The sequence below is a fragment of the Thalassophryne amazonica genome, chromosome 20 (genome assembly GCF_902500255.1).
Source record: "Thalassophryne amazonica chromosome 20, fThaAma1.1, whole genome shotgun sequence".
NCBI lineage: Eukaryota > Metazoa > Chordata > Actinopteri > Batrachoidiformes > Batrachoididae > Thalassophryne > Thalassophryne amazonica.
The window spans coordinates 64,254,603-64,278,256 of NC_047122.1; the positions used below are offsets into that span (position 1 = coordinate 64,254,603).

The following is a 23,654-nucleotide window of genomic DNA, read 5'->3' on the forward strand; positions in this document are numbered from 1 at the left end:
AGAAGATCATTTGTAACCTTCACTAATGCTGTTTCTGTACTATGATGAATTCTAAAACCTGACTGAAACTCTTCAAATAGACCATTCCTCTGCAGATGATCAGTTAGCTGTTTTACAACTACCCTTTCAAGAATTTTTGAGAGAAAAGGAAGGTTGGAGATTGGCCTATAATTAGCTAAGATAGCTGGGTCAAGTGATGGCTTTTTAAGTAATGGTTTAATTACTGCCACCTTAAAAGCCTGTGGTACATAGCCAACTAACAAAGATAGATTGATCATATTTAAGATCGAAGCATTAAATAATGGTAGGGCTTCCTTGAGCAGCCTGGTAGGAATGGGGTCTAATAAACATGTTGATGGTTTGGATGAAGTAACGAATGAAAATAACTCAGAACAATCGGAGAGAAAGAGTCTAACCAAATACCGGCATCACTGAAAGCAGCCAAAGATAACGATACGTCTTTGGGATGGTTATGAGTAATTTTTTCTCTAATAGTTAAAATTTTGTTAGCAAAGAAAGTCATGAAGTCATTACTAGTTAAAGTTAATGGAATACTGAGCTCAATAGAGCTCTGACTCTTTGTCAGCCTGGCTACAGTGCTGAAAAGAAACCTGGGATTGTTCTTATTTTCTTCAATTAGTGATGAGTAGAAAGATGTCCTAGCTTTACGGAGGGCTTTTTTTATAGAGCAACAGACTCTTTTTCCAGGCTAAGTGAAGATCTTCTAAATTAGTGAGACACCATTTCCTCTCCAACGTACGGGTTATCTGCTTTAAGCTACGAGTTTGTGAGTTATACCACGGAGTCAGGCACTTCTGATTTAAAGCTCTCTTTTTTAGAGGAGCTACAGCATCCAAAGTTGTCTTCAATGAGGATGTAAAACTATTGATGAGATACTCTATCTCACTTACAGAGTTTAGGTAGCTACTCTGCACTGTGTTGGTATATGGCATTAGAGAACATAAAGAAGGAATCATATCCTTAAACCTAGTTACAGCGCTTTCTGAAAGACTTCTAGTGTAATGAAACTTATTCCCCACTGCTGGGTAGTCCATCAGAGTAAATGTAAATGTTATTAAGAAATGATCAGACAGAGGGGAGTTTTCAGGGAATACTGTTAAGTCTTCTATTTCCATACCATAAGTCAGAACAAGATCTAAGATATGATTAAAGTGGTGGGTGGACTCATTTACTTTTTGAGCAAAGCCAATAGAGTCTAATAATAGATTAAATGCAGTGTTGAGGCTGTCATTCTCAGCATCTGTGTGGATGTTAAAATCGCCCACTATAATTATCTTATCTGAGCTAAGCACTAAGTCAGACAAAAGGTCTGAAAATTCACAGAGAAACTCACAGTAACGACCAGGTGGACGATAGATAATAACAAATAAAACTGGTTTTTGGGACTTCCAATTTGGATGGACAAGACTAAGAGTCAAGCTTTCAAATGAATTAAAGCTCTGTCTGGGTTTTTGATTAATTAATAAGCTGGAATGGAAGACTGCTGCTAATCCTCCGCCCCGGCCCGTGCTACGAGCATTCTGACAGTTAGTGTGACTCGGGGGTGTTGACTCATTTAAACTAACATATTCATCCTGCTGTAACCAGGTTTCTGTAAGGCAGAATAAATCAATATGTTGATCAATTATTATATCATTTACCAATAGGGACTTAGAAGAGAGAGACCTAATGTTTAATAGACCACATTTAACTGTTTTAGTCTGTGGTGCAGTTGAAGGTGTTATATTATTTTTTCTTTTTGAATTTTTATGCTTAAATAGATTTTTGCTGGTTATTGGTAGTCTGCGAGCAGGCACCGTCTCTACGGGGATGGGGTAATGAGGGGATGGCAGGGGGAGAGAAGCTGCAGAGAGGTGTGTAAGACTACAACTCTGCTTCCTGGTCCCAACCCTGGATAGTCACGGTTTGGAGGATTTAAGAAAATTGGCCAGATTTCTAGAAATGAGAGCTGCTCCATCCAAAGTGGGATGGATGCCGTCTCTCCTAACAAGACCAGGTTTTCCCCAGAAGCTTTGCCAATTATCTATGAAGCCCACCTCATTTTTTGGACACCACTCAGACAGCCAGCAATTCAAGGAGAACATGCGGCTAAACATGTCACTCCCGGTCCGATTGGGGAAGGGCCCAGAGAAAACTACAGAGTCCGACATTGTTTTTAAGTGTCTGCCATCATGGTTGCAGACACAGATGTCGTCTCTCATTTTACAATCTTTGTTCAGTCATTCCACCAGGCAGGAATAAACACAGCGGCTCAGCCTAGCCAGCAAATAAGGTGAACACAATTTCTTTCCATACACAAAACAGTCAATGGTGATGTATGACGACTCGTGAGCTACTAAATCAAGACGCAAAGAACCGATGGCACATTTCCAAGAGTTTTGTGAGTGCGAGCATTTCAAATAGCAGCACTGCACCACGGAAATTCTAACGCATTAACAGAAAGCGCATGATGTGCATAAGGAAAAAGAAGGTTGAGAACATCAAATCGACTGTATAAAATGCTAAATCAGCACAGATAACTGAGGAGTGCTGCTAAAAAAAACAAAAATTAAGACACAAGAAAAAGAAGCAGTACGTACACTGTGCTGCATAGTGTTCACTTTTGTTTTAACATCAGGGGACCTTTTGGTTAAACCCAATTCCAAAATGTGCCCCGGGTTTATTACTCTGGCACAGAAAGCATCAACTGGGGGAAAAGTGGACAGGCACTATTATGAGAAAGATTTCCCCGGGTGCCTGTTATGTGCAAACAGCAGAGGTGTCAAGTAACAAAGTACAAATACTTCATTACTGTACTTAAGTACACTTTTTAGGTATCTATACTTTACTCCATTACTTATTTTTCTGCCTACTTCTGACTTCTACTTATTACATATTCACACAAGTATCTGTACTTTCTATTCCTTACATTTTTAAAACAAACAGGCTCGTTACTCTTGGCTTCAGCGCTGGTGGATGTGCGCAGTGCAGCGCAGCGCACATCCACCGGCGCGGCTCCACCTGAAGCCCGAGGCGCCAGCGCAGTTCCACCGGCGCGGCTTTACCGAGGTGCCAGCGCGGAGTTATCTGACCATGGGTCCGAAGAAGGCACTGACGGCGGAGGAGGGAGACGATATCAAGAAGTCCCTGGACTTTTTGTCTGAGGAAATCTCTGTTGTTAAAATGCAGCAGAAATCCATTATGGAGCTGGTGGAAGAAGTGAAGGCTCTCCGGATCCAGAATGCCGAGAAAGACTGGCGTCTGGTGTACCTGGAGAACCGTGTTGCGGAGTTGGAACAGTACACAAGGATGAACGACGTTATTATTACAGGAATTCATATTAAACCTCGATCCTATGCACGGGCAGTGTCAGAAGACAGCGGAGGGGAGGCCAGTGAGCAGGAGGCCAGCTCAGTGGAACAACAGGTGGCTGACTTCCTGCAATCTAAAGGTATTCAAATGGACTGTAATAACACTGAAGCATGCCACCCCCTGCCCAGGAGAGAGGATGGAGACAAGTGAGCAGTTATAATGAGGTTTGTCAACAGAAAACATAAAATGGCATTGTTAAAACAGGGACGGAAACTCAAAGGAACAAACGTATTCATCAATGAACATCTGACCAAAAGAAACGCAGACATCACCAGGAAAGCTCGTCTCTTAAAAAAAGCAGGGAAAAATTCAACAGACATGGACATCCAACTGCAAAACATTCATCAAACTGAACGGAACACCAGAACAAGCGAAGGTTATGGTAATCAGGAACATCGAGGAACTGGACAAATACGATCAATAAGGTATGAGGCCACAAACACATCACAACACCATGACACAGACCAGAGGAACCTATTCATCTACTACATCATCTACATCTGGAGACAAGGAGGATATAACTCACAGGATTGCTGATCATGGAAAACTAGAACTGAGAACATTTAAATACACAGACCACAATGTACTGGACTTGGAGCACGATATAGACCCGGACAATAATTTCTTCTCAAATATCAATGACAGTTGTTGCTATTATACAGATGAACAGTTTAATCGTATCATTAAAACGGATAACAAATTATCAATAATCCATTTCAACAGCAGAAGTCTGTATGCAAACTTTAACAACATTAAAGAATATTTAAGTCAATTTAAAAAATTTTTTAACATAATTGCTATATCAGAAACATGGATCAATGAAGATAAAGGAATGGATTTGAATCGATCGAAGCAGTGGTTCGCAGATTGAAGCAATGCTTCGACCTATTGTTTCGTTTATTCTTTCTTTCTTTCGCTTAATTTTCCCCCGCTAAAACCCTAAAGAGCATACTTCTGTGAGTATTATTTACCTTTTCTATGTTAAACCGACCTGTTATGGTCTTCTGAAACAGTTGATAGATGTATTTTATAACTTAAAAACGTTAGCATGTCTATGGCATTTTCAATGTTAAAAGTTAGCATGAAGCAGTTCCAGCTGTCTTCACGTTCGGGTGCATTTGTTTTCAAATTGGAATATTTCTTAAATTTATTTTTGTTTATATATTAATAATCTAATGATTATTATATACAATTTCAGTGAAAGAGACAAAAAGAACCTGAATAGAAACACAACAGAAAATAAAATATAAAAGCAACTAACAATGAACATACATACATACATACAGAAATAAATGTTTCCTGTGAACACCTAGTGACTCTCACACCTCCATTTCATCCCTGTTTTATTTAAGTTTAATGACAGTTTGTTTCGGTCAAACCATATTTTCAATGTGTTAATTTCTTCAGTGATTTCCTCCTGAACTATCTGACAAACTAGAAAACTGCTGCATCCTAGTAAGAGCAGAATACTACTGGAATGAATCTGAATAAGGAAAGTTGTTTTTTTTTTTTCCTCACTAAATGGATGCTGCACTCACTGCAGTTTATTGTCTGGAATAGTCCCAGATTGCATTTCAGAGCTTCTAGAATTGAAACATTTTCATGCAGGTGGTGCTGGGGGGTAATTTTGGGTTTTGGGTCTTGGGCCACATGTAGAACGAATCAGTTTTTAAATTAAGCTTTCAATTCATCTACCTTTTTTTTTTTTTTTTTTTTTTTTTTTTAAAGGTTACTTTATACTTTTATACTTTAAGTAGGTTTTGGAGCACATACTTTTTCACTTTTACTTGAGTAAAGAGGTCAAGTTGATACTTCAACTTTTACCAGAGTGTTTTTAAACTGCAGTATCTATACTTCTACTTAAGTAACAAATGCGTGTACTTTTGACACCACTGGCAAACAGCATGTTACTTAAGAGGAGTCTCCAGATCAAGATGCAGAGGCACATGCTGACCTTGCGCTAAATATGCTCTCAGGAACTGTGGGCCATGCAAACTATATTTATTTTAGTTGACAAAAACCTTATTTGAGACTTAGATAACAATAATGATTTTTTTTTTTTTTTTTTTTACTTAAAAGGAATAAGATTTACTGGAAGCTGTCAAATGCATCACTGTGGTTTTATTGTAAGTGAAATATTGCTTTTGTTAAAAATAAATAAAGCAGGCGCAACCTTCATCATGTTAAAATTATGTTGGATTAAAACTTCCATGTGGTGAACTTGGTGTGGTGCACAAAGAAAAGGTTTTAATTTGCTTCAGATGTTATTCATGAAATTGAAGGGAAGGGTAGTAATAGGTGTCACAAAAATCCACTGTGTGCTGAAAGGAGAAACAAAATAAGGCTGACAACTAACTTATTTTTTTATGATCATCAGTACATCTGTGACAAAAAAATGTCCGGAAAAAAAAAAAAAAAAAGGCCAGCTGCTTGTTCGTTTCTGTTTATATCAACCTCAGCTCTATCTGGTCAGTAACCAGATAAAGGCTGAACTGATTCATTGAGTGCTGGAGGTCACAGGCCGATGAAGCCAACAGTACCACATCATCTGCAAAAAGGAGTATTGAAACCCTGAGCCCACCAAACAGAAGACCCTCCTCTCCCCGAGTATGCCTCGATATCCTGTCCATGAATATCACAAACAGGATAAGTGACAAGTTGCAGCCCTGGCGGAGGCCAACCCCCACCGGAAACGAGTCTGTCTTACTACCGAGCACCCGAACACAGCTCTCCCTTTGTGAGTAGAGATTGGACGGCCCTGAGAAGGGACCCCCTCAATCCATACATCTCCCACAACATCTCCCGGGGTACCCAATCACGCCAATACGCCTTCTCCAAGTCCACAAAACACATGTAGGTGTCATCCCGATATTCATTTAATATCACCTGCAACATACACTGTAAGTAATAACAACCATTAACAGTATTAATAACAAACAAAAAAACAGAATGTGCCTTTTTGACACTTCATTCTCACATATGAGAACTGTCAAAGGTGAGTCGAACACTTTGATAACATTTTAACATGATCAAGCTGTAACACACACACACACACACACACACACAAAATTGGACCTATGATATTTTTTGTCCCATTTGAAGATATATTGGTAGAATACCCTGAACTATTTTTTTTTTTTTTATCCCAAATGAAAATATGAAACAGCAAAAGAAAAAAATACATAGATTTTAAGATAAGCACCCAATCCCACAGCATCATTACGAGCGGTGACAGAAAAGAGGCTTCATTATCAGGTTTCAGAAATGTTCAGCTGCCAGTCTGCAGGTCTGGACTCTGCCGTTAATACTGCAAAGAAAAAGAAAAACTCTTCCTCTCATCTGCTCATGCATGGATTCAATTCCCACCGGAATTACAGGCTGATATCACTGCAGGCCTCCGACAACAGAAAAGGAAAACGCAGGAGGATCTCAGGGGACAATTACGGCTGTTAATCTGGTATCAACAGGAGCTCATTTATAAAGTTGCTGGATTTCACTGGTATCGGGCAGGAAGTCGTGGTTAAATCTGACACCTGAAAAATGGATGAAGTTGATGAAAAATTCAGTGAGATCAAAAGTTCTTTCCTTTATTGTGATTCCCACTCACGCTACCCGTCTGTGTCCTTGGACAAGATGCTTCGTCTTCACTGTCCTTCATTCACCCAGCTGACAATAGGTAAGAGTCCGGTCTGGGGAAGTAATGTGCAGTGATCTGGCGCACTTGTCTGGTTTGGACCCCAGTTTGATCCGGTTGGACTCTGTCGCAACACTTTGAGCTTTATGTCCATTTTTCTTCACTACTGCAGCATCAGAGCAATTTTCATTCAGACTGTTTGCGTCAGAGCAACTGCAGTGAGTAGCAGTAGGTATCGAACGCTACATTGAAAAGTCGTGTTTGAAAGAGAGAAAAAAAATTCTCAAAGTTGATTATAAAAAGATGGACTAGGGATGGACTGGCTGCCCGACTGTAATTCCTAAATGGTTAATGTTAGATTTTTGTTAAACCCCTTGAATTGAAGTTAAATGTCTACATGCTAGAAGCCGATCAAAACTGTTTAATTTTAATGCCGTTATGCTGGTATACAGACATATAATAAAAAAAAAAAATAAAAAAAAAAAGAAACAAAAAAGTGACATTGTCTAAATACTTATGACTGCAAAATTACAAAATTAAATATTTACTATACTGCAAATGAAAATCCCTACATTTTTATAGAATAATCAGAGAATGACTTTCATTAAATCATGCAGTATTAATATCGGGGATAAACACCAGCACCAAAGGGTCTCTGGGTTTAAACAGGAGTTCCTTTACTTGTTATCACTCGTCACACGCATGATAAAAAAAAAAAAAAATGCTTTTTGTATCTATACTCCTGAATCCACATCTCTTCTCAGCCAGAAAACCATAAAATCACCTTATATATCAAACTTAATACTTCAAAATATGGGTGATCGGGTAGCCATTGTTTTAATAATAATAATAATAATAATAATAATAATAATAAAATGCAATATATTCCACAAGTTGGTAAATATTAACCAGCGGAGTGACAATGTGTTTGGAGGTGTGTGTGTGTGTACAACCCCTGGCAATAATTATGGAATCACCGGGTTCGGAGGATGTTCATTCAGTTGTTTAATTTTGTAGAAAAAAAATCAGATCATAGACATGACACAAAACTAAAGTCATTTCAAATGGCAACTTTCTGGCTTTAAGAAACACTATAAGAAATCTGGAAAAATAATTGTGGCAGTCAGTAACGGTTACTTTTTTAGACCAAGCAGAGGGAAAAAAATATGGACTCACTCAATTCTGAGGAATAAATTATGGAATCACCCTGTAAATTTTCATCCCCAAAACTAACACCTGCATCAAATCAGATTTGCTCGTTAGTCTGCATCTAAAAAGGAGTGATCAGACCTTGGAGAGCTGTTGCACCAAGTGGACTGACATGAATCATGGCTCCAACATGAGAGATGACAAATTAAACAAAGGAGAGGATTATCAAACTCTTAAAAGAGGGTAAATCATCACGCAATGTTGCAAAAGATGTTGGTTGTTCACAGTCAGCTGTGTCTAAACTCTGGACCAAATACAAACATGGGAAGGTTGTTAAAGGCAAACATACTGGTAGACCATGAAAGACATCAAAGCGTCAAGATCAGAAAACTTAAAGCAGTATGGCTCAAAAATCGAAAATGCACAACAAAACAAATGAGGAACGAATGGGAGGAAACTGGAGTCAACGTCTGTGACTGAACTGTAAGAAACCACCTAAAGTAAATGGGATTTACATACAGAAAAGCTAAATGAAAGCCATCATTAACACCTAAACAGAAAAAAAAAAACAAGGTTACAATGGGCTAAGGAAAAGCAATCGTGGACTGTGGATGAAAGTCATATTCAGTGATGAATCTCGAATCTGCATTGGGCAAGGTGATGATGCTGGAACTTTTGTTTGGTGACGTTCCAATGAGATTTATAAAGATGACTGCCTGAAGAGAACATGTAAATTTCCACAGTCATTGATGATATGGGGCTGCATGTCAGGTAAAGGCACTGGGGAGATGACTGTCATTACATCATCAATAAATGCACAAGTTTACGTTGATATTTTGGACTTTTCTTATCCCATCAATTGAAAGGATGTTTGGGGATGATGAAATCATTTTTCAAGATGATAATGCATCTTGCCATAGAGCAAAAACTGTGAAAACATTCCTTGCAAAAAGACACACAGGGTCAATGTCATGGCCTGCAAATAGTCCGGATCTTAATCCAATTGAAAATCTTTGGTGGAAGTTGAAGAAAATGGTCCATGACAAGGCTCCAACCTGCAAAGCTGATCTGGCAACAGCAATCAGAGAAAGTTGGAGCCAGACTGATGAAGAGTACTGTTTGTCACTCATTAAAGTCCATGCCTCAGAGACTGCAAGCTGTTATAAAAGCCAGAGGTGGTGCAACAAAATACTAGTGATGTGTTGGAGCGTTCTTTTGTTTTTCATGATTCCATAATGTTTTCCTCAGAATTAAGTGATTCCATATTTTTTTCCCTCTGCGTGGTCTAAAAAAGTAACCGTTACTGACTGCCACAATTTTTTTTCCTGATTTCTTATAGTGTTTCTTAAAGCCAGAAAGTTGCCATTTGAAATGACTTTAGTTTTGTGTCATGTCTGTGATCTGCTTTTTTTCTACAAAATTAAACAACTGAATGAACATCCTCCGAGGCCGGTGATTCCATAATTTTTGCCAGGGGTTGTATGCCCCCTGACCATCTTTTTACTTCTATTTTCTATAAAATTGTGGTCGGGACGAAAGAGGCTGAATTTGTTGACATTATAGAGGAGGCTGGTCAATTAATGAGAGCAAGAGAGATTTTTCACAGTTCAAAGGAGGCTGGAATTGAGATTTAAATAACCATTTTCTCCACACTCAAAGTCCCACACACTTCAAAATATACACTTTATATTACTCCTGACTGAGACCAGTTCCTGTGCAGAATCTAGCTGAAAATGAAAATATATTGCATCACAGAAGCAAGAGATGACATTCTGTCATTTTATAAAAATTTAAGGGAGGGGAAGAAACAATATGAGTGGAAACATAAGCATGCTTCTTTATAGATAAAGTGTGTTTTGCTGAGTTCATTCATGTTTAATCAGTTCTCAGACAACAAGCACTGCTTTGATATCACTCAGTGGGTGCAAGAAAAAGACAGAGAGAGAAAGAAAGGGGAGGGGAAAAAAAAAACCCTGTCATGCTTCATACAGTGCTGCACATCTATGCTTTCATCAGCTCCAGACTTGATTATTGTGATGCACTTTATTCGGGCATTAATCAGTCGTCTCTTGCACGTCTCCAATTGGTATAGAATGCTGCTGCTTGTCTTTTAACAAACACTTTTAGACATGAGCATATTACGCCCGTCCTGTACTCACTCCACTGGCTTCCAGTTTGGTTTAGAATTGATTTAAAAATTTTAATGTTTGTTTTTAAAGCTATTTATGGCCTTGCACCTCCCTACTTGTCTGAAATTTTAACTTTGCGCACCTACAGTAAGACATTAAGCGCGTCTGGTCAGCTTTACTTAGATGTTCATTGATTCATCATTGATCTAAAATTTCAATGATGTCGAGTACAGTTATAGAATATATATATATATATATATATATATATATATATATATATATATATATATATATATATATCTCCTGATACAATGACAATGAAGTCTCGTATCTCTTGTCCTTGAAAAATTCTGGTTTCTCGGAATACAAAAAAATGGAGAACACGCTCTGCTTTTTCTGGGTCAGGTGCAAAAGGTCTCAGTCTCTCCTCATATCAATCAGACCACTGTGACCTGACAAGTCCACAGCATCAAGCTACAACTGCACTGCTTCCATCAGGATGGAATCAAGAGTTTCTGATCACTGGTGGGCATAAAATGAAGGTGACTTCAATTCACATTTTGTATCGAATTAAAAACTATCCTAAATCAGTGGTAACCAAAGATATGCAGAGGTAATGGCTAATAAGTCATCCTCAGCATCAATAAAATATCAGAAATGTATGAAATATTAATGTACATCTGATCTGCTTGGAACACATCTGCTCAAAACAGAGAGCAGTGATAAAGACCTGCCATTTCTTAATAGAGTCTCTACACAAGAAGTACCCTGTCAAAGTGCACATCACTGCATTTCCAATTCTACTGCTGTGTTTGAGCTTGAAAGGCTTATAGTAAAGCAGTCAGGCAGGAGAGGAACATGAACACATTGTTTTTCTTTTTGGATCCCAGAGAAGGCAGAAGGAGCAGCAGCTGATAAGTGATGGTAAGAACAAAACAGACAGGCTCATCTTTACAGTATCTTAGCAACAGATCGGATATGTATTTTTTTACCAAATAATAGCAAGTGTTGAAAGGATGGCTAATGACAGAACATTGAGATAACGTTGAATGGAACTGGAGGTTTCCCAGGGCTGCCACTGAGGCAATATGGCTAAGTCTGAAACTAATTTGTCGAGGGGTTTGGGGGTGCCTAGGTCCCCAGTGGGGTCCAGGGGCAAAGCCCCGGGCTGGGGGCTGTGATTTTAGGCCTTTTCAAACCTGTTTGGAAAGCTCTAAGGAACACCCAATATTAAAGATTTTAAACAATCATTACCATCTTTGAGGTCAAGTGGTTTGTGTTTTACAATGCAGTTTTCTAAAGCAAAAATAAAATAACCACAAACAATGAAGCTATGAGAACTGTAATACAATAAAACAAACATCATCATTACTGTAGTTAATCAGGACATCAGAGCAGTGTTTGTAATGAACTAAACTTTACAGACTAGAATATAAAATGGCTTTTCAATAACTTTGTTCATGTAGATACACATATTTGACACCAGTGGTGTCAAAACATAGATAAAAAAAAACATAATACTACTTACGACAATCAGCTGCACTGGTCAAAGTCATATCCACTAAATAATCTCTTTCTTCAATTTGATCGCTTTGTCTAACAGGCGCCTGCAAAATGCTAAGAAAAGATTTTTGTTCTGATACAGATTGAGCCACATCAAAACACGCTCAATATGAAGCCTATAACTTTGAAACGTGTACTGCATGTGGGGAACATTTCTGGCCTGCTCTGACTAAACGTTTAATACATCATTGGACACAAAGAGTGCATTTGGGCTGTGTTGGTGGGTCTGGGTTGGTAAACAAAAATAAGACTACTCTGGATGGATGACGTCCACTCGTCATCTCAGCAGTGACATTGGTGATCCCAGTACCCATGTGAGAGTGGATTATTTTAAAAATCACATAGGCGATGGGTATTTTTGAAACGTGCCGCTATCAAAAAATTTTCACCGTCTATCAGACTTTCTGTATGTTTGCTTGGACATTTCTTGTCGTGATGACTATAGTGACAATTATTTGTGAAATAGCAAAAAATAATGCAAGTTCTGCCCTTTCTATTGGTTCTAGGATGCTTAAAAGGAATCTTGAGAGACAGACAGAGCAGAACGGAGGAAAGGACTCAAGAGACTAAAGGAACAGAATTCCTCAAGGTTACCAGCCATTTTTTGCATACATTTTGTTTAAAAACATACCTTGGTATCTCGAGATAGAACTGGCTTTATTAAACAATTCACTTTTTTTTTTTAGTATCTGTTGCCTGTTTAACATTATGTATGCTCCTTGTCAAAATATGTAAGAAAACCTTCTCTCCATGAAAGCAGAGGAGGCATTGGATAGAACGGAATGGGAGGACCTCTTCGAAACTTGAGATAGATTCAGATATGGGGAAAGATTCATATTCTGTAATAAACCACAGTGTTCCAGCCCCTTAGAGACGGTTTGAGCAACTTAAATTCAAAACCTTTTTGTCTGCCCCAAGAACTCAACAAGGATGCCCTCTGATCCCTCATTTTTGCCTTGGCCATCAAGCCCCTGACTATAGCAATAATGTCCAACAGTTCTATACCTGAGAAAAACAGTATACGGAGTATCCCTTTATGCTGATGACCTTGTTCTTCTTGTGCCTGTTACAACTGCTATCCTTGATAGGTTCTAAAGGTATTGTGAGACCTCAAGTTACAAATTAAACCTGAATAAAAGTGAGTTGTTCAGACTACATTTGGACATTTCAACACTTTAAGACCTTTAAAGATGTTTGTAAACAAAACAAAGATTCAGCAAGTCCCTATCTCATCTCACTTTTAGGTAATGTCACCGCAATCAAGATAACTGTGCTCCCAATGTATCTATACTTGTTTCTTTGTTTGCCTGTTGCTAATTTCAAAAGTTAGATTTAATAACATCACTGTATGTTGAGAATAGTAAACTGCCACATTTATTTAAGATCAAAACACAATGAAAACATGTCCCTTCCAACTTCCAGGTTCTCAAGACCAGACACCTAAGTGGCTCTACTCTTCTTTTTTTTTATTTTTATAAGGCATTTAGATGTGCCTTAGTATATACTAGTAAAGTTCCACCTTATATGTGGAATGTACAATAGAAGATATACCATACTGAATTTTCATGTGTGCTCAGACAATGAAAAGCTAAGAAACAGACTTGACCTATCAGCTGGAGCTCCAGTAGGTCCACATGGAAAACAAGAAGAGCAAAGCACCAGGGACCTCCAATTAAGACAAGATCTGTCCACCATAGTGAAAGGTCAGAAACACAGCTCTTTCACTCAGTTTCGCAAAAAAAAAAAAAAAAAAACAACTTCATAAAACTTGTTATTCTCAGACTCTGTGCATTGAGGCTGAAGATAGGATTATAAAGGAAAGGGAAAAATCTCTAAAAAAAGGTTCATTGTTGGACCAGTCATGGTCTTCAGCAGTCACACCTAACTTAAAAAAAAAAAAAAAAAAAGTAGTAAAAACTTTAAACCTTAAGAAGAGGTCCGGTTGTTTTTGAATAAATGTCAAGATACTGGACCTCCTACCTGAATAACTGAAAATTTCTCAGCTATCCAGCTACTGATGTAAAAAGCTCTTAAGTCAAACTTGCTAAAAAAAAAAAAACTTGTGAAATACAAACTACTCTGTTTCTAAACAGAGCAACAATTTTCTCAACAATCTATGAAACTAGAAAACGTTCCCGAAACAGTCTCTAAATTAAAGGGTTATTTTCTAAGCTACAAACCTCCATTTCACAGTGTTTTATGAAAACAGACGTAGCGGTGCTGCTAACGGCTCTGTTGTCTGTTTAGTAATGAGTGTGATTGACTTGCTTTCTGAGTGCAAACCTCCAGTTATTGTTCAATCAATACTTTCAGCAAACATACGCAGGCGTAATTACATCTGGCAGAGACAAAGTGCAAGTGTCTTTTAGGTACTACAATATGTTGTTTTTTTCCCCCCATTTATTATACGGAAAATATTACATTTAAAGAAAGCAACAAGTATATGTATGTAAGCAAGGTCACAAAATGATACTCCTGCCCCTACGACCAAAAAAAAAAAAAAAAAAAAAAAAAAAATTTCTCCTTCAAGACATCAGATCATTCATGCACATCTTCACATACTGTGCTACCATTATAGGACAATATAATTTAAATCCAACAGTTTGGGAGAGGATGTGCCAGACAAACAGACTGGGTGATTCCTATAGAACACTCAAACCTTTGCTCGTGGGGGGTATAATATTCTTTCATGAAAACTGAACTCCAACCACTCATTTTATGCCTGTTCTTCACCAGGAACAGACTTGTTCAGAGGCTGTTAAGTGACTACTGGCTGCTTGGATTTGTCTCCACGGCAATCCACCGGGAGGTCTGGATTGAGTACAGCTGCACTGGTGATAATAGTTACTCAAATTTTCTATGTCAGTACAATTTCAATTTCACCTACACAACACACATTTCACTCAAAGAGGACTGCTGAAGGAGCAGTAGACTGGCACCTAATGAGGTTCTGAGAAGTGGGCGCACGCACACGCACGCAACACACCGACAGAAAGGTCCATAAGTCTTAGAAATCCAGCAGTGGGTTTTGCTGTGTGTTCCTCTCACCTCCGTTCCCCAGGCAGACTGGCTTGGCCGGACGCACTCTGGATCCTCTCCTCCGACCTCAGTGCCTGAGGACTGGACCCCGGTCCTGTTCTCTGTGATGCTGCTGGCTGCTGCTGTTCTTCCTCTTCATCTACCTCCTCATTATTTGGTTTCTCCTTCCCGCGCTCTTCACTCTCATTGTCACTCTCCTCGCCTAGGATGTCATCCACCTATTTAAGGAAAACGGTTTTGTCAGTGACGGTTTAATTGTTCTTCAATGACAACTTCAGTGACGACCAGATGACTTTGCACGCGCAAATGACTCAAACCCCATCAAATCAAAGTGAACACCTGCTGCACCAAAGTTAATTTTATGCACAAGCTATAAGCAGTCATGAGTGCATGCTTTTGCTAAATACTTTACCGTTGAAAGTTAAGGATACAGCTTAATTTTTTTTAAAGTATTTCTTTATCCATTCACTAATGCTGAAAGCAGCCTCAATAATTTCTGAAATTGTTGGGCCTGCAGAACATGAAACTGCAATCAAGGAATTCACCACATGGCCTCAGAGACAAAAGCAAATCACTCAATCTCCCACAAGCCCTTGCAGCTGGACATCAAGAGACAGTCTTTTCTGACGACTTCACAGTGGGCTGCAAAACTGGTCACACGCGCGCGCTCAAAGCTTTACTCACTGCCAAGGAGTGTAACTGCAGTTATAAGCTCTGAGCTGTGAGAAAACTGACCGTTTCTCTTTCCATCGCAGCCTTGCACGCTGAGGACAGACAGCCATTCAAACGTATTTCTCCAGCAGGAGCTAGAACATCTCACAGTAAGCTGACCGTGTCTGGGCAAAAGGTTTTTACGGCCGTTTTGAACATGAGCTGAGCTACAGCTAATAAACTGCTAGCCAACAGCCAGTTTACACATACACTGCGGTATTTGTACATATGTTCTCCTGTGCATAAAGTAGTTGGGTAGTAGCTTTAGTGAGTACTATCACTGTGAATACTGATGCACACTCTTATTGTGATAATTGCAGGGTGAGATGGTCTGTGCTGAATTTACACCCTTCACTGCTCATTAACACTGTATTAACACTTACACGTGAGCCCCTATTTTCAGACTGTTATTTTTTTTTAAGGTTGGTTATTCGTCCACGTCAACAGGAACAAGTCCTGTATAGACCCTGAGGCCTGCTGGAGCTGGAGCTCCTCTCTGGATTCTGTAGCATGAAGCAGATGCGAGTATGACTTCCTTTGGACTGGTAACAGGGGGGTGCCCAGAACTTGATAAATTCTTTATGATTACAAACAGGCTTAAAGCTGTCACACTGACCTGTCTCTGGACATGACAGTCAGCGGTTCTTGTTACACGGGATTTGTTCTCGCATATTACGGATATACAAAGTGTTACTTTCTGTGAAGTTACAACATCCCTTGATTTTCCACACTGAACTTGTGTAGAAGCGTTCTGTATTTACTTTGAGAGGAAGCAGAAAGATGGATCAGCTTTTGTTTGTGTGTCAGTCGCTCAGTCTTTTGTTTACACATAAAACCAGAAGAGAATATGAACAGAGGGTTCAAGTCTTTGATATCAAGTGTGAAAGGGACTAAAGAATTTATGTGGACCAGACTGGGGCATGCAAAGCGGTTACTATAAACCACTGGATGGCTCTATCTTGAAACACCATCTAAAAATCACTCAATTATTAATCAACGGATCGGTGCTCCCATCTTTTGTCTCTCAAACTTTCATCACAAACACTACTGCACATACATTCATGCATGCAAATAAGGCTGACGACATTCTGACAACTCCTTTGATGAACTGGAGTTAGTCTGAAGACACAGATGTAAAAAGCTCTTAATATTTTGTCAATTCCCTATCTGCAACATAACGCCTTCAAATACCATGCAAGGACTCTGCAACTACCGCCGAAAACCAACAGCTTGTGGAGACGTGACCGGCTTCTGATGCATGGCAACCTCGCAAAGAACGTCCAGTCGGTGAACCAACACAGATGTCACTTTCAGAATGTTCTGATATTTCTTTATTAATACACTTTCATATCAGGAAGGGTTTGCTTGGTTTGGTTTTCAGTAGACAGGAGAGACAGTTTGACAAAGATACTAATAACCACTCCAACACCGAAGTCAAGTGAGGCCAAGCACACTGCATGGTATTTATCTGATGGGGGTTAACTGTGCATCTGGGGGTCAAACTGTAGTTGAAGACTCACATCAATGCACAATTCTCTTTATACCGCAACATATTCAATAAAGACTGAACTCCTTCCAAACTGTGATGAGAAAGTATGGTAGTGAGAAACAAGTTGTGTTGAAATGAAGGAGAAAATCTGCATTTTTGACAGGCACGGGGGAGAATACCTACCTACCTTTGTTTAGTACTTTGTGACTTGATTTTACCTATGGGGTCATTCCAGGTCTTCCCTCAGTCCTGAGTTGCCAATTTGATATGTTGTTCCTCTGCCAGAGTAATGGTGAAATGCCAAAAATTAGGTCTAAATCTTGAAAAGTTTTGCAGCTACACCTCAATATTTGTTGGATTTTCCACATTTTATGAAAATGGTGATTTCTAGCAAATGTAGACATTTGTAACTAGCCTGTCATTAGCTTCCCAGCTTTGAAACTACACATTCTAGCTTAGTTTTTGGTGTAGAGTTGGAATATGAAGTCGGTTTTAGTGTATCTGGTGTGTATATCTATCTTTATTAGTTGGCTATGTACCACAGGCTTTTAAGGTGGCAGTAATTAAACCATTACTTAAAAAGCCATCACTTGACCCAGCTATCTTAGCTAATTATAGGCCAATCTCCAACCTTCCTTTTCTCTCAAAAAGTCTTGAAAGGGTAGTTGTAAAACAGCTAACTGATCATCTGCAGAGGAATGGTCTATTTGAAGAGTTTCAGTCAGGTTTTAGAATTCATCATAGTACAGAAACAGCATTAGTGAAGGTTACAAATGATCTTCTTATGGCCTCAGACCGTGGACTCATCTCTGTGCTTGTTCTGTTAGACCTCAGTGCTGCTTTTGATACTGGTGACCATAAAATTTTATTACAGAGATTAGAGCATGCCATAGGTATTAAAGGCACTGCGCTGCGGTGGTTTGAATCATATTTATCTAATAGATTACAATTTGTTCATGTAAATGGGGAATCTTCTTCACAGACTAAGGTTAATTATGGAGTTCCACAAGGTTCTGTGCTAGGACCAATTTTATTCACTTTATACATGCTTCCCTTAGGCAGTATTATTAGACGGCATTGCTTAAATTTTCATTGTTACGCAGATGATACCCAGCTTTATCTATCCATGAAGCCAGAGGACACACACCAATTAGCTAAACTGCAGGATTGTCTTACAGACATAAAGACATGGATGACCTCTAATTTCTTGCTTTTAAACTCAGATAAAACTGAAGTTATTGTACTTGGCCCCACAAATCTTAGAAACATGGTGTCTAACCAGATCCTTACTCTGGATGGCATTACCCTGACCTCTAGTAATACTGTGAGAAATCTTGGAGTCATTTTTGATGAGGATATGTCATTCAATGCGCATATTAAACAAATATGTAGGACTGCTTTTTTGCATTTGCGCAATATCTCTAAAATTGGAAAGGTCTTGTCTCAGAGTGACGCTGAAAAACTAATTCATGCATTTATTTCCTCTAGGCTGGACTATTGTAATTCATTATTATCAGGTTGTCCTAAAAGTTCCCTGAAAAGCCTTCAGTTAATTCAAAATGCTGCAGCTAGAGTGCTAACGGGGACTAGAAGGAGAGAGCATATCTCACCCATATTGGCCTCTCTTCATTGGCTTCCTGTTAATTCTAGAATAGAATTTAAAATTCTTCTTCTTACTTATAAGGTTTTGAATAATCAGGTCCCATCTTATCTTAGGGACCTCATAGTACCATATCACCCCAAAAGAGTGCTTCCCTGTCAGACTGCAGGCTTACTTGTAGTTCCTAGGGTTTGTTAAGAGTAGAATGGGAGGCAGAGCCTTCAGCTTTCAGGCTCCTCTCCTGTGGAACCAGCTCCCAATTCAGATCAGGGAGACAGACACCCTCTCTACTTTTAAGATTAGGCTTAAAACTTTCCTTTTTGCTAAAGCTTATAGTTAGGGCTGGATCAGGTGACCCTGAACCATCCCTTAGTTATGCTGCTATAGACTTAGACTGCTGGGGGGTTCCCATGATGCACTGAGTGTTTCTTTCTCTTTTTGCTCTGTATGCACAACTCTGCATTTAATCATTAGTGATTGATCTCTGCTCCCCTCCACAGCATGTCTTTTTCCTGGTTCTCTCCCTCAGCCCCAACCAGTCCCAGCAGAAGACTGCCCCTCCCTGAGCCTGGTTCTGCTGGAGGTTTCTTCCTGTTAAAAGGGAGTTTTTCCTTCCCACTGTTGCCAAGTGCTTGCTCACAGGGGGTCGTTTTGACCGTTGGGGTTTTTCCGTAATGATTGTATGGCCTTGCCTTACAATATAAAGCGCCTTGGGGCAACTGTTTGTTGTGATTTGGCGCTATATAAATAAAATTGATTTGATTTTGATTTATATGCCTTCCACAAGACCGTGAAAATGGTAGAATTTCCAAAATTTTACATGTCGTCCATATATCTGCTTACTCAAAAATCCCTCAAAGATACCATAGCATCTTTGAGGGATACCATAGCTGTCTGGATTGAGTACTGGAGGTAAAATTCTTTTTACCATGATTTATGATGTGTTCGAGCATATCTATGAAGTGAAATGTCTGTTTGGAGCAAAATGTCAAGTTGTAAAACATAATATTTTGAAAACATGAAAATGGGCCATTTTCGGCACCCCAAAAGGCAATGTGGGTATTTGAGCATCATATTCATATAATCTATTTTTACATATCTCAAGATGGTCTGTTCCAAAAATGGTGTTGAGTGATAAAGACCTCATATCCCAGCTGGACACTACAAATTAGGCTCTGTAGTTTCAAAGCTGGGAAGCTAATGACAGGCTAGTTATTAATGTCTACATTTGGCAGAAATCGCAGTTTTGTTTTGTTTTTGTTTTTTTTGCTTTTTTTTATGTGGAAAATCCAAAAAATATTGATTGGGCCGTAGCTGCAAACTTTTCAAGACTTGGACCTAATATTTGGCATTTCACCACTGCTCTGCCATAGGAACAACATATTAAATTAGCAACTCAGGACTGAGGGGTGACCTGGGAATTTTTTTCAGAACTGGGCGATTTGACATGGAATGACCCTATGTGGTTATTCCCATTTAAATTGGAGCCCATAAACAGGATCACACCACGACCACACTAGAAAAAAGGGGTGTCTAAAAACAAGATAAAAACACTAAATCTGAGGGAAAAGGAACTCAAAACAAGTGAAATTATCTGTCCACGCAGCAAGATAATTTCACTTGACAAGATTCTTGATTTAAGATTGTTAAATCTAGAAATAAGCATGTCAAACACTTAAAATAAGAAATTAATTCTTAAAACAAGATAAATTATCGAGCATTTCTAAATCTAAGGAATTTTGTTTTAATCTTGGTAAGAACCAAATAATTTGCAGTGCGGAATTTGGACATTTACTCTATTATACCAAAAAGCACTGTTGTCCTATGACTTTCTGACATAGACGCCAGCCAGCCAGCCAGCCCGCGGTGGGCTGGCGTGTTCTACTGCTGGTGTGCAGGGTAAACAGAAAACGTGTGAAATCTAGACTAGAGTTTGCCCAAAGGCCTTTGGAAGATGACTATACATAAGGACCACACTGTCCCTTTAAGGACCTCTGTGGCTGTCCAAAGAACCAATAACAAGGATTTAATGAGCCCAGTCTGATGCCAGGAATGATTTTCTCTCTGACCCCAAGAGAATGTGCATCTGCATTAATCTCAGTTTCCCCTCAGTGCTAAGCAAAGCGACGTCTCAGCTAATAAGTGACTGGATGAGAGCCTGCATACGTATCGGTGCAATAGTCACCTCATGTAGAACGTTAGGTGATGAATATCAATTACGTTATCTCTTCTAAATTGCCAGCAGCCTGTGTTAATTTTCAGTGTATTTTGCTCACTCACTCATCTTCAACCGCTTATCCCGGATCAGGTCGCAGGAGCAACAGCTCCAGCAGGGGACCCCAGACTTCCCTTTCCCGGGCCACATTGACCACATCTGACTGGGGGATCCCGAGGCATTCCCAGGCCAGTGTGGAGATATAATCTCTCCTCCTAGTCCTGGGTCTTCCCCCAGGTGGATATGCCTGGAACACCTCCCTAGGGAGGCGCCCAGGGGGCGTCCTTACCAAATCTCCAGACCACCTCAGTATATTTTGTTTTAGTTTTTTTTATTCAGTCTTGACTGGGGGTGTTTGGGGGAGGGGGTGGATTCACATCAGAATTGCAATTCTTATCTTTAATCAATTCAGAACTTTCAAAAATAAATTTTTAAAATAACATTTCTGTTTCAGTCAGTTTCTCCTCGCTGCTGTAAATGTGGAGTTGCTGTGGTCTATCCCTCTCTAACTCACTCTACCAACATTAAAACCAAATGTCTGGGTGCACTTTGAATTCTACAATGTCCCGGAGAAGAAGGAACATGATATTTCCAACTGTGTGCAAACGTGTTAAAAATAAAATGTCAAGCATTTCAGAAACACAACAAATGCTCAAACACATTGAGCACTTCATCACCTCGAGGTGAAAGAAGTGGAGCTACTGCAGCGGCTAACACAGGCAGCCACCCAGCAACAAACTTCCAGCCAATTCAGAATGTACAAAAACAAACAAAACCTAAATCCATTTCCTGTTTCATTTCAAAAGACCTGCAGCCCTACAGTGTTGTGGAAAATGAAGGCTTCAGAATTATGAAGCAGACAAATGAGCCAGAGTACGCTTTTTGAAGAACACAGCTTGCCTGTATCTTTAACCCCACGTGTCTGCATGAGAAGAGATCTTAAAAAAAAAAAAAGAAAAAAAAAGTAATAATTGTTTATTTGGGTTGGTCATCATATCCTTTATTTAACCAGGTAAAAGCCTCACTGAGACACTGAGATCAAAAAATCTTTTTTCTTAGAGTGACCTGGCCAAGAAGACAACACATGGTCACAAAATAACACAATACAAACAAGCACAAACAACAGGCAGTGTCTCCTTAGTTGGCATGTCATGATGTATGCCACAGTACATCATTTAGGGAACTCTTTGTGCCATCTTGGATTAATATTTTCCATGCTCAAAATGAAAATTGGACACCAGAGTGGTACAGTGTTTGACCCAGAGAGATAACTTCACAGCACTTGGCCTCCCCTTGGTCCACCACATGCTTGGCTCATGAACAGTCGGCAAATTGCCAATTTTATTTATTTATTTTTTAATAAACACTCTTTGGGTTCCACTCCTTTATGTAAATAATCAGTGTTCAGTTTTATCTATGGGGAAAGTTCTTGTTGTCCCCCATTATTATTTTTATTTTCTTTTTTCTTGAGGCATTTGAAATGGAGGTGATGTCATATATTTCTTAGATTACAATACCTTTCACCCTCTGCTGAATCAAAGTCTTACTACATTTCCACATCATTTAAATCAGAAATGGAATTATATAAAATCTGGACTTTAAAAATCAATTCTCACAATGTCAAATTATATATTGCAATATCATGATGAGCTTATCTTCCCCCCAACCCCACCACACTCCTAGCTACTTTACTACTACTGAACAGCAAATTAATCAAGGAATGAACAACACTGAATAAAGAAATCAAATCAAATCAATTTTATTTATATAGCGCCAAATCACAACAAACAGTTGTCCCAAGAAGACTGCTTCAACTGAATCAGGAGCTGATATTCAGTCCACCATGACCATATCCACAGCAGGTCTTCTGAAATTGTGTTTAGCAATGACTAGCTAATCACACCAGCTCAGTGTAAGGGCATCTATGCAGCAAACACTTCCAATCAATACAAAAGTGTACATGCTTTACACAAAGTGATCATGGTAACATCATAAGACCACCTTCTATCCTAAAATAATCTATTGGTAAGTCAATAAACACATCAAACAGAGACTTAAGATGTCAGGAGAACAGGACAGAACTGATGACAGTGTCACACCCTTTCCCTTCTTATTTTCAGGTAGTCGTAAAATACATAAAAATGGCCAAATGCAGTCTCTCACAGGGTAGCACTATCACAGTATAATCACAAAAGATTCCACTGTCAACTGGCAAATACCACAGAGGTACTGTAAGCTAACTGGCAAGGAGCCATATCTGCTTCTTTTCACCACTCTTTGGAATCCTACAACTGCAGTTCACCATGTCAGAAAGTGTGCTGCACACTTGTCAGAAATAGAAGCAATAACAAGCTCCACAAACAGGGTATCAAACTTTCATCATCATTCATTCCCACGCAGTAATCAAAGTCCAAACAAAGAACACACCATGAGTCTTCCCCCGACCCCAGTGGAACTAGCCTTGAGACAACCATTGGTCTGATTGCTATCTGAAAGTTTCATTGGTCCAAGTAGCAATTCAAGGGCACAGATTTTCCCCCGCAGCTAGTGGCTTCAATTGATACACCACTGTGCTAAGTCTAATTTTAAGCCCAGTCAAGGTCAACTGTCAGACTGGTCCATTTGGAGAATGCTGTGCCAGGTGACATCTACAGGTTTATCTAAAAGTGCACTTCGTATTAACCTTCAACAGTCACACAATGACAAAGATGAAATATAATTTATGAAAATAGAACATGTAAAAAGTCCTATTC

At 39.2% G+C, this 23,654-nt stretch overlaps 1 protein-coding gene across 3 annotated transcripts in view; it reads right to left on the minus strand.

The window, feature by feature from the left end:
- The window catches only part of ctdp1 (CTD (carboxy-terminal domain, RNA polymerase II, polypeptide A) phosphatase, subunit 1), an 84,397-nt gene that overhangs the window by 22,447 nt on the left and 38,296 nt on the right, over window positions 1-23,654 (minus strand). For all 3 annotated transcript variants that reach the window (XR_004558158.1, XM_034160992.1, XM_034160991.1), the window contains exon 12: window positions 14,896-15,104. Coding sequence is in view for 2 of the 3 variants with exons in the window: in XM_034160992.1 (XP_034016883.1) it covers window positions 14,896-15,104 (209 nt within the window). In the remaining variant the exon portion in view is untranslated. The remainder of the gene's footprint in view (window positions 1-14,895; window positions 15,105-23,654) is intronic.